This window comes from Acomys russatus, chromosome 24 (genome assembly GCF_903995435.1).
Source record: "Acomys russatus chromosome 24, mAcoRus1.1, whole genome shotgun sequence".
In the NCBI taxonomy this organism is placed as follows: domain Eukaryota; kingdom Metazoa; phylum Chordata; class Mammalia; order Rodentia; family Muridae; genus Acomys; species Acomys russatus.
This window is the reverse complement of record NC_067160.1, coordinates 43,279,876-43,292,586: the sequence shown is the minus strand read 5'-3', so window position 1 is coordinate 43,292,586 and position 12,711 is coordinate 43,279,876. Positions and strand designations below refer to the sequence as shown.

The 12,711-nt window shown below is 35.1% G+C and overlaps 1 protein-coding gene across 1 annotated transcript in view; it reads right to left on the bottom strand.

Moving 5' to 3' along the window:
• Lrp1b (LDL receptor related protein 1B) overlaps positions 1-12,711 on the bottom strand; it is a 1,950,158-nt gene that overhangs the window by 694,468 nt on the left and 1,242,979 nt on the right. Inside the window, exon 17 of the mRNA XM_051166335.1 lies at positions 9,410-9,535. Within this exon, the coding sequence (XP_051022292.1) occupies positions 9,410-9,535 (126 nt within the window). The remainder of the gene's footprint in view (positions 1-9,409; positions 9,536-12,711) is intronic.

Below are 12,711 nucleotides of genomic sequence, written 5' to 3'. Positions count from 1 at the left end.
TCCCATATACTCCTTCCTACTCTCCTTCAGAGTCATGTTTTTTTCTCTTTTCTCCTTCTCCTCCTCCTCCTCCTCCTCCTCCTTCTTCTTCTTCTCTGTGTAGCCTTGACTATCCTAGACTCACTTTGTAGACCAAGCTGGCCTGGAACTCATAGCAATCTCCCTGCCTCTGCCTCCCAAATGCTGGAATTAATGGTGTGCGACACGACTACCCAGCTGATACTACATTTTTAAAGTGAATTTTTAGTTACTATTTTGTAATGTGAGCTGCTTCTCTACTCCAAAGTACACACATGTTAACTTTCTGTTAAAATGGCCAGTAACATAATTAAACCTTCCACAAACGAACATAACTCATCATTTTAAAAAAAATGCCAGATACATGATTATAAAATTGTATTGAACTAAATTCCACACAACTTGCTATTTGTTTTTAAATGTGTAGCATTTGCTGCCAAACTATGAAATCTTTTTTCCCATAATGCCAAGAGAAGCCTTTGAGTGTACCTCGGTTCTAATCCTGATATAGAATTGTTCTTTCATCTAACAAGTCCTGTATATCAAACTCTTCATTTCTAAGTTAGTTCTCTAGTGAAATGAGAAAACAAAAATATTTTCTAAAACATACATTTAGCCTAAGACTTTATATGGATCACTACATAATGTACATTTATACATGTACGGCTATATAAACAGATACATAGCTTCTTTGATCACTGTACTTTCTTAAGATCTACAGTAAGCACAAATATGCAAAATTGCTTGAGCTGGTGAAAAGCAGTGGGCTGAAATAATGGGGTTCCAAAGGCTGCACTTTGGCCTTTCCTATTTTTCAGATCAGTGCTCAAGAGCATGAAAGTGATTTGCTGTGCTGTTCCTTCTCAGACAGCAGGCCTTTGGGTGCTGTGTACTGGTTAATTTTAATGTCTCATTTTCATCTTTCTTTTGAAACTGAAATATGCTTTGAGTGGGATTATCTCATACAGCATGTCTTTCCATCTGAAAAAGGAAAAACAAAAGTGGAATGTGTTGGTGATACTTGAAGACAATAAGAGGCTGCTTGGTTCTGAGCTCCCACACAAGAGAAAACAGCCTCCCCTAGGGACAGATTTCTTCTTCCCTACATGTAAGAAACATTAAAGTGTTTTCATTTGTTCTATAAAATTGCCGCAAACTTGAATGCTAATGCTAATATACATAGAAGTAACTTGAAATAATTTCTTTATAAAGATACACACACAGAGTTGGGTGACCAGTATTTATGAATATTTTGCAGACTACTTAAAAAATATTCAAAATTTGCTGGTTGGTTTGATGTTATGGCCTGAAGGTACAGTTCCTATACTTATAGCACCTGTAATGGGGTAGTTAGGAATGTTATTACAAAGTGGATTTTGTTGTTCAGGTAGGTTTTATATATAAAATATTTTATGTAATACCTATTTTCACATTAAAAACTGATTGTTTATTTTAAGTAACCTATTTTAAGTGCTCTAACAAATGTCTGAAGTTTTGAAGTTTTCTGTGTTTAAATTTTAACTAATATTAAATATTTCTTAATGCCTTATTTTACTTTTTTTCTTTTCAAGTACTCTAGCATGCAAAATAAAAATCAATGAGGGTCATAGATAACTTTATATAATTTTATATTTTTTTGTGAAACATAGAAAACTATGTAGAAGCATGCACCAAAGGTATGGGCTTTAGTTTATTTGACAAAGAAGGCTGTGGATGCAGAGGAGATTAATAATTTCCCCCTTATATATTTCCATATTGCTTCAACGATCATAGCCAATTATTTTTAGCTTTTATATCTTAAGAGAAATTTAACAAGGGCTCATGGTTCCACGATTCTTTCTTTTATTTTCTCTAATCATTCTCCTTGCCCGTGTGTGTGTGTGTGTGTGTGTGTGTGTGTTTATAAAGAAACTATTTCAAATTACTTCTATGTAAACTACAATTAGCACTCAAGTTTTCGGTAGTTTTAATGAACAAATAAAAATACTTATTATTTCTTTTTCATTTTTCCTTCTATTCTCTCTTTTTACCTTTCCTTTCCTACTTCCTTTTCTTCCTTTTTTATTCCATTCTTTCTTGATTTGAAGTGAAAACACCACCAGAAAATATATCTCCACATGACTCTGACTTTGCCGTACTCATAATATATTAAATTTATACTATCAACTGTTCTGTAACTTAGTATTCTTTTTACTATCGTCTCTTCTATCAGCATCTTCCTTGAGTCTTTGTTAGACAGGTTGTTCTTACTTGTGAGATAATAAAACAAATTTTTCAGAGTAATTCGTATACCATGTGACTAACCATTGTGATGGCAAGAGTATGTACCCCTCATTATAGCTGTGAAGTTGCAGGAACGCTATAGGTCATGATTCAAGAATTTACTACATCGTTATTGAAGATGTTATGACTAGAAAGTACTTCACCTAACTATCCCTTCTAATCATGGAGAAAAAAAAAAATTCTTTCTCTGCCAGGGAGACTTAAATGATTTCAGGTGGAAAAGGTAATTTATGTTATTTTTTATTATTATTAAATATTTTTACATATACATTTATATTATTACACATATAAACAATGAAATACCTACAGCAAGAAGAACCACGAAACAATCAGGAATTATATAAACGTTTCGTTCATATTGTTTTGGCTATTTGTATTTGGCACCCTTAAAGAAAATGTCTTTCCTATATTGGTGCATCTAAAATTCTGAATGTGAATCAGTGTCTATCGTATCTCATCATTATCAACTTAAAACATCTATCTAGACCTAAAAACATTTTAACGCCTAAACAACTAAGCTTAATTGTAAAACTAAACTATCTGGTCTTCAACCCCATCAAAGATTTAGGAGGGAAATATTTCTGTCTAAAAATGAGCAAGATTGGATGCAGACAGTCAACTGCCAAATTCTGCCAAGACAGGGTAAGCAAGTCCTCAATAATTCCTGCCTCACAAATATGTCTGTCAGATATATTGGGCCAGAAGGCTAAAGATGATGCTCCATCTCTATAGAGAGCTTTGGATGACTGTTCAGGCAGAAAACTATCTCTGTCATCTTTTCCTTTGGGAAGGTGCTAACCTGTATTCCCTGTATACTCAGGTATTTTATTTCTTAATTGTGTAAGTTTAGCCTTCCAGACAGAACCAAATGGATAGAATTAGCATTTTCAAATCAATGTGTTGATTTACTAAAAGTCAACAATGTTTTCTTTTTTTAGGCCACATCTGCATCAGATGTAATTAGCTTGGGAGTAGCCCAGAAGGACTCTAAATTTTATGGCAAATGGTGCCTTAGAGAGGAACATTGTGCCTTCTTCAGAATTGTTTATCTAGCAGTTGAATCAGAGATTCGCTCTCATAGTGGAAGTGTGTTCCTACTCATCACTGCTGTCAGGTAGCAAAGCGAACCCCACAGCGAGAGCATTGCAAAAGGAGACTGTTCAAACCGAATAGCCAGACACATCACGTTTGCTGCACCAAATCAAAGGTTTATATTTGGACAACTGACTCATCCCTGTAATCCAAACACTTGGGAGGGCGGGGGAGGCAAGATGGTGATGAATTCAAGGCTACACAGGCTGCGTTTTAAAACACCAAATAAAAATAACTTAAGGGCTAGGCAATGTGTCTCAGTGGTACAGCATTTAGATACCATGTTGTGATCTTTGGCCTTATCTCTAGCACTATAACAGAAGAGGAGAAAGGAAACTATTTTTAGTTTGTCTTATAAAAAGTCTAGTTTTCATATACTGGTTATTTTAATATAATTGTACCTACCTAGTGTACATTTAATCAAAATTGTTGAATGATGCATGGAGAATAATACTGTACAATACAAATTGAGTACACTGATGGGAGAGGGGGGTGTTGGCTTTAGATTGCCTAGGCGAGACCTGGTTCTGCTAATGCGCATCTTTAATCCAGGCATTCAAGGAGGCAGACACAGGCATATTACTGTGAGTTCAAGGCCAGTTAGGTCTACAAAATGAGTGCAGGACAGCCAAGGCTACATAGAGAAACCTTGCATCAGGAAGCAAAAATAATGAAGGAAGGAAGGAAGGAAGGAAGGAAGGAACAAATGAGGCAGGTGATGGAAATTGCCTAGGTGCAAAGATAAGAATTACCAATTTTTCCTAGAGGAAAGTGAATTTTAAATCTAGGCCTCTGAAATTCTCTTAGAATTAGACAAAAGGAATTATGTACTTGAGGGACAAGAGCTGTTCTGCGTGGATGTGTCTGCTGCTTCTCTTATGACTCATGCATGTGGCACTACTCTTCCGGGTGCCTTCGCTGACATGCTCCTAATATGTACACCACTCCTGCCTCAATCTGACACACTTCCACTTGGTAGTTTGCTCCTTATAACATGCTTCTATCACAATGAAAGGTCTACCAAATGTGATAAGTAATTGTCTCTGTCTTACAGCCACATCCAATTTGATTTCTCTATATTTGATATAGAATTTTGTTCTGTATTATTCAAGTAAAAAGTATTAAAGCATCATCTAATGAACTTGGGCTCCTTTAACAAACTAACCTCCTTCCCACAGACTTGACTTCTTATTCTCTTTTGGAGAATATTTTAAAGACTACACATGAATTTCTGTCCATTGGGGTATTTTTTTTTAACCTGGATTTCTGAGAGTTTGCATGAACTGACTCCAGGCTTCGAGATCCTTGTGATTAGCCATAGGGGAAACTGGGAACCGAACACGGGTTGTTGGGTTCTCTGCTATGAAAGGCATGTTCATAACCTTTGAGCCATGTCCTTAGCTGGTCTACACACGAATTTCTAAGTGATATATAGAACTTATAGTTTATATATTTGTATATACATTTCAATTTTGTATAAGATATTTTAAAAATTCATTGGTTTTGACATTTGTGCAAGAGTTCACTCATTGTTTAATAATGCCCAGCAAATACACAGACCAAGCTAGTATCCTACTCATTTAAGACTGAATTGGTTTGGGAGCTTTTTATTCCTAGCCCTCAGCGAAAGAATATTTTTTTTTCAGGCTTTCCTATGCTTATGTGTTAACTACAGTGGGGAAATGGAGAATGTAGAGTTGAAATGCATAAAAGTTGAAACCTATTTATCAAATTACTTTCTCATATAAAAAGTCAAATTATGCACCCAAGAAGAGTATGTACCACTTTGTGTGGACAAAACACTTGGAATGCATTTTAGAAGCACTAATAAACAACAACAAAAATCTCTTAGTTATTGTACAATAGTATTCCGAGCTTGTTCTCAACAACTTTAAATGGCAGAATACAACTAAAAGGAAAGGCAGTGAGAGTTGAGTAATACTTTTCTTTTGTTCATTGAAAGGGCCTTCAGGCTAAGCTATAAGCTGCTTCTTTTAGAAGGCACAGTCTCCCTTTCACATGGTCATACTTTATAAAGTGACTCTTTGAGAACAAAGGTCATGTTTTCTACAACTTTAGCAGGCATCACAATCACCTGAGGGCCTATCTAAATATAGATTACAGGCCCGAGGAGATGGCTCTGTGGATAGGTTCAGTTCCCAGCACCCATGTCTGATGGCTCACTACCATCTGGAACTCAAGTTACAGGGATCTGACACCTGTGGGAGCACTTCATACACTGGTGCACATACATCTACTCAAGTGTGTGCCTAAGAATGTCCCCACACAAAAATGAGTAAATGAAAGTGTTTTGAAAATAAAGATTGCATAAGCCCCACCCTAAGTTTCTCATATGTAGGAATGTGTAACAAGATTTTTACATTCCTTTTTTATTATTATTAAGTATTTTTTTTTATTTTTTACATATACATTTAACTACCTACAACAAGAAGAACCATGAAGCAATTGGGAATTATATAAATGGTACATTCTTAGTGTTTTGGCTATATGTATTTAGCAGCCTTGAAATAAAAACATAGTTTTAAGGCTAGAAGAAAAAGTCCACTTGCCCTGTAAAATATTCCTTCAATAGTGAAACATTTCATCCTGCAAGAAGATCCATAGGCAGGAAGGTAAACAACTCAAAATAGCTTCAGGAAGTTCCTGAAACTGACCAGATTCACTCCCTGTCAAAGTAAGCAATAAAAGCTGACAGGGCTCTCTCTAAGCTGCTAAAAAGATTCAGACAAGCTCCCAAAGGATATAAGCTTCAAAGAAAACTCTGAGACCAGACCAGCTGCACGGAAGAGATTTAGCCCAACTCAGGCACCTGGAAAAGACACTCTTCACACTGTTGAGGTTCCTTCAGGCTGTGAAGCTTGTTCCAGGATCCCAGCTTTTTGACCTGTTGCCCGTGCTGAGGTAACCTTTGGTGTTGTAGCTGTCAGAGTAATTTCTGCTTCGCTAAGTAAACCATCATCCATATTTTTTGTAAGTAACTCTGATAAAACACATTGGCTCACCAAAAAAAAAAAAAAAAAAAAAATTATACGTACCACTCATTCTTCCTATAATATTGCCCAAACTTGGTTTTAAGAAGATTATTCGCTTTCTTTTGTAAAAGAATTTTATTGTTACTTATAGATTTTTTATATATTTTCAAAAGTTTAACATTGCCTCCTTCAGGAGTTCTTCCCAAATAGCTTACTCTTCTTATGAGCCCTGGCTTTCCATTGCTGTGAATTGCTGTGAAGAAACACCGTGGCCAAAGCCACTTGAGGAGAAAAGAGTTTATTTCATTTTACAGCTCTCAGGTCATACATTATCACTGAGAGAAATAAGGATAGGACTTCAAGGCAGAAATCTGGAGGAAGTAACTAAAGGAGAGGTGAGGCCTAATGAGAAATATTGCTTAAATTCATATATCCACCAAGAGCGCATGCCCAGGTGTAGTATTGCCCACAGTGAGAGGGGTCATCACCCAAGAACATGCAAACCAGGCTTGCATACAGTCCATCTTGTCCAGGCAATTTATCATTTGAGCTTCTTGCTTCCAACATGGACTATGTCTAGTCAATCTCAAACTAGACAGTGTAAGTACAGCATGATTTAAATTTGTGCTTTGCATCCTCCATGGCAATGGTTAGCTGATAATGTCTATTTTTTTTTTTTTTTGTCCTTGTTCTCTGACTACCAATGAAAGTATTATATACTTTTGATCATTCTATCAATACTATCATCAGTGTCATGATAAGAATTTACTGGTTGGTGTGGGGAAAACACTAAAGGAACAAAATAGAAAATATATTTCTAGAGGGAGAAGATTCCCATTTTACACAAAGAGTCCCAATGTAAATTGATGAAGAAGAAGACTTCAAGATAAAATTTCTCTGTTTTGAGTCTTTCCCCCTAGAATACAACTTCATATACACACTTAGATTTCACATCTCAGGAAGTGCTCAGAGGAATATGCCACTTGTCCAGGTGTGTTAAAACATGTGAATTGTTTATTTATTTGAAAAAAAAAAAAAGGAAATGGAAATGCATCATAACTTAACCACACATTTCAGCCTTTTTTAAAAAAGATCAAAGACACTTTTATTTTTCTCCTTTTTAAATTTGTATTTCAACATACCCTTCAGTGACAGCAGCTGCCATTAATATACTGACTTGAGTGTACTGAGATGAGAGTATACTGACATGACCTGGTAGTGAGCGACATAACTCAAAGTGGAATTTTAACATGCTGTGTTTTATTTCTTAATGGACTATAGGAATCAAGAATTATAGAAATAAGAATAATCAGGATTGATAGTTTTGTTTGCTTTTACATAGTAGTATTTTCATTTTTACTACTACTAATAGTTAACCAAGTGCAGAAGCTTTTTAATAAATTATACGGAAACAAGCAAATGTTGTAATTAGTATGAAAAAGGAAAGTGTGATACTCTAAAATATGTCTCTATTTTAAGGCAAAAAAAAAAAACCTTTCTTTTTATTTTCAGGATGTGATGTGGCACAATTTTTTTAATTAAACCTTAATCTTAAAATATTCGTATGTGCATTGGTGTACATAAATGCTTCATTGTAAATTAGAGTCATATTCAGTGCAACCTTCCCAATGTGAAGTTGGATGCACATAAAGTTCAACATAATCTGGTGGGTAGTGTAGTTTAGTCCAAAATTATTTGCCTTTCAGAAAGAATGCACAGAGGTTTAGGCCACTTCTATTTGCTACATTTCATCCACCAAATGAAAGATCTTGAAAGTAGGCCCCAAGGTTTTAAGATATCTGTCTGTTTTAGAAATTCTTGCAAAATAGCACACACACACACACACACACACACACACACACACACACACACACAGACATTCATTTTCTCCAAAGTTTAGAGATCATTTTAATCAAAGCTCAAGAGAATTAATAAAGTCACAGATGGTCAGTAAATGCTTCACCATAGAAAAATCTGTTCATATGAGGATGTCAATTCATACTAAGAAATAGTTTTACTTTTGCCTTTGTAATTACTGTTTGGTACATATCAAGAAGCTCTTTGAAAAACAATTTCTAGGTAATTTAGTGTCTAACAGAACTGAAAGAAATGTATTCAAAAGATAAGGTACAGAAGGGTCAAGCAAATCAATGCCAAAAGCAAAGGTAATAGCAAATTTCTCAATACATGAGAAATACATCATTAAAATAGTTTGTATTTATTTAGGAAGGCTCATGATGGCTGAAGGAGACAGGAGTGTTGTGTGTCTGGTATGCCTTAATATTGCCGCATCCTTCAAAAATCAGTGTTCACCAATTATCGCGACATGTATCATCACACACCAGCTTTTCTTCATCATTTCCGGAACACTGGGCTTCTGCTAGCCAGTGTCATTTTTAAACATTTACCTAGTAATCATGACCTTTCTGGCACTCTTTTGTAAGCTGCACCACCAGCTGTATATTTATATTCAATGAGAGGCTGGCTAGGGAATCAATGATGGATTACCAAGGCATGGATTATATGGAAATATAAATACGCCTAGTCGTATTGGGACTTCATGCAGGAAAAAAAAAAAAAGCTGGCTCCCATAAATATTGTTCCATGAACAGAAAACTGTTCATGAAGGTATTCTGTAGTAGGGAAAAAAAAAAAAAGAAATTAAGTATTTTCTCGGGATAAAATAAATAGTTCTGCTTGTGCGGTGGCCAGGATCAGAGCATGCTAATGAAAAGCTACTACTGCCTAGGAAGATCTAGCACGGAACAATCATGTAGGATGTGCTGATCATCCTGCCACCCACAAAAATAGATGAAGTGCAGATTAACTTGGAAAACAGAGTCATGTTCAAGGATTGGTAAAACACCATTTGTAACCTGGCATTTGTGGCACCAAAGGCTGAGTTCACTGACATTGGCAGTGATCCGTCTGTCAATGTTAACAAATTCTGGTTATCAACCTGAGCGGTGTGTTACAGACACACATGTGGAGGTGATTTATCACATGTGTCTGCAGCCATTTACCTGTGCAGGTTTGGTTAGATTCATCTTCATTGCTCCCACAATCATTTGCTCCGTCACAAAGCCATCTCTTGGGGATACAACGATTGTTCCGGCATTTAAATTGATCATCAGGACAGCTATGGTTGACTGTAGGGGGAGGGAAGCAAGTTTAATTCAAGTAATGAATATTTTAATTATGGTCACAAAAGTATTTCAGTAATTATAATGTTATATTCTAATAAAAACTATGGCTTCTATAATTAATTGTCTCAAATTTTTAGAAAACATAAACATTGCAAACATTGTTAAAATATAACCTTGATAGAAGTGATAGATTAAATATAACATAAAAGGAAATATTTTCATTTTTCAGCTTCTATTCAAGCCAATTATATGCCTTAATTCGTTTCCAAAGCTTTCCAAAGCTGATCACTAAACTCTAGAATCTTTATACATTTGAAATCAGTCACATGGTTCAATATTAAAGAGAATGATTATATCTCAAAATAATTATTTACACATATTGAGGTACAGTTTCATACACATTACACATATACACATGTATCACTTTTATTCAATTATATTTCTTAAAATAGTAAATAAGTGTAATTGTGTTTTAATCTAGCCACTCTATTTGGGATTTGAAAAGAAGCAAAAGAAATAAAAATGGATCATTTGTGACATAAAGTTGATAATAAAAATGAGATCCTAAATAATTCCAATAACAAATTATTATTATATGCTTTTACAATATGTATGAAAAAGCATGCAGCCAAAAACAATATTGAAAATGAAAGTAACTACCATAAATTTGCACACAGCTGAGCCTTAACCTCCAATATCTAATCACAACAGGGAAAGGGAAGCTCTTAATATTAACTTTCTAATTGAATTCTTTTGGTTCCTAATGGACGCTATTCCATATTTGTTTCAGTTTCTATTTTCTTTTATTCTTTTATATAATGGAGTAGTTGTATATTTCTGGATAAAAATATGTTATATTAGTTTTATTTACAATGAGAAAGTTACTAATCTCTCATTTTATTTCATATCATTTGTATACACATATAGTATGCACCCACAAAACACATGTTCTTTAAGTATTCATGGTGATTCTTTGTGAGAGAATTTCATTTGAGTAAAGTGAAATTTATTTTTGAAAAGAGAAGCATGCACATGTGGTTGTGTCATTAAAGAAATATCAAAAGGAGATCTGTGATGAGTTGAGAGAAGGAAAGATTATGATTAAAAGACATTAAATCAATTTGTCTGAAAATTTGCTTTGAAGAAAGAAAAGACATTCCTTAGTATTTGTGATTGGCCAACATTTTCAATATATTCAGAGATTATTAACAAGTATAGATGCCCATGAAAAATAAAAGTAACACACACAAGAGACTAATGTTTTAAAGGAGCAAGGTTGTGCATGAACACTATAGTGAAGCCTCTCAAGGACATTTGTGGCCAGTCTAAATACGAGAGATGTAGTTGCTGGAGGCCTGTAAACTTTATGTCTATCTAGTCCACAGTGTGAGTTCAAGATTGATCAATTTCCATTAATGAAGAAAATGCAGAGCAAAGCACAGTTTTATATTTAGTGATGAGCTACTGAAATAGAGGCATTGATGGGATAAAAGTAGAAACTTGCAGGATTAAAACCTAGAACAATCCTCTACAATGGTTTATATTTGTGTTGTATTATTGACCACAGAATGCAGAAAAAATGTTATTCAGAATGACTACAGTGTTTAAAAAAGACTGTCTGCTAGCAGGTGTTTGAGATGCTTGCTCTATGCTTTCTGGCTTATACAGTCATTCATTCTCCCAGGGACAAGATCTATTTTTGGAGTTGATACTCCAGACATACTACAACTAACCATCTCACCTAAAGAGGATATTGATCTTTTATTAGATGAGCCAGATGAAGAAATATACTGTTGCCATATAGATGAAGAACTACTATAACATAGGACTGGACAGAAGATGGATGCTAAACTCTAGCAAGCTGTATTATAGTTTATTGGTGGTTGTAAATAATTCCATAAGAAGGCAGTGAGAAACTATATTAAATTTCATAGACTCCTGTCAGTTCAGTATCACAGACAAGAAAGACAAGGACAGTTTTTCAGAAGGGCAACCTATAATTCAACAGGATTAGAACAAAGGTAAATAGATAGATGATGGATTACAGGGAAAATACTTGAGGATATAAGTTCAAGCTCTAACATGTCATCTCGTAGGTCCTGCCACTGCTTCAATAAGGAGGACTTGATCCTATAAGAACTATTCTGGAAAATCCAACACCCATTCATGTTTAAAGGTTCAGAGAGATCGGGGATACAAGGCACTTTCCTCAACATAATAAAGGCTATATACAGCAAGCCAATAGCCAAAATCAAAGTAAATGGTGAGATACTCAAGGAAATTCCTCTAAAATCGGGAACAAAGCAAGGCTGCCCACTCTCTCCATATCTCTTCAATATAGTACTCGAAGTTCTAGCCAGAGCAATGAGACAACAAAAGGAGATCAAGGGTATCCAAATGGGAAAGGAGGAAGTCAAATTATCCCTAGTTGCAGATGATATGATAGTGTATATAAGTGACCCTCAAAATTCCACCAGGGAACTCCTAAAGCTGAAAACACCTTCAGCAAATTGGCTGGATACAAAATTAACTCAAAAAGTCCATAGCCTTCCTATACACAAATGACAAGCCTGCAGAGGAAGAAATTAGGAAAACCACACCCTTCACATTAGCCACAAGCAATATAAAATATTTAGGAGTTACTCTAACTAAGCAAGTGAAGGACATGGTTGAAAAAATTTTCAAAACTCTGAAGAAAGAGATTGAAGATGACCTGAGAAGATGGAATGATCTTCCTTGCTCATGGATCGGGAGAATTAACAAAGTAAAAATGGCCATCCTGCCAAAAGCAATCTACAGATTCAATGCAATCCCTATCAAAATACCTACACAATTTTTTAAAGACATTGAAAGTTCAATTCTGAACTTCATATGGAAAAACAAAAAACCCAGAATAGCTAAAACAATCTTGTACAATAAAAAGTGCTCCGGAGGAATCTCCATACCTGATCTCAAACTGTACTATAAAGCAATAGTAGTTAAAACACAGCAACAGACTGGTTGATCAGTGGAATCGAATTGAAGACCCAGATATGAATCCACACACATATGGTCACTTGATTTTCGACAAAGAAGCCAAATCCAATCAATGGAAAAAAGATAGCATCTTCAACAAATGGTGCTGGTCTACCTGGATGTCTATGTGTAAAAAAAATGCAACTGGACCCATATTTGTCACC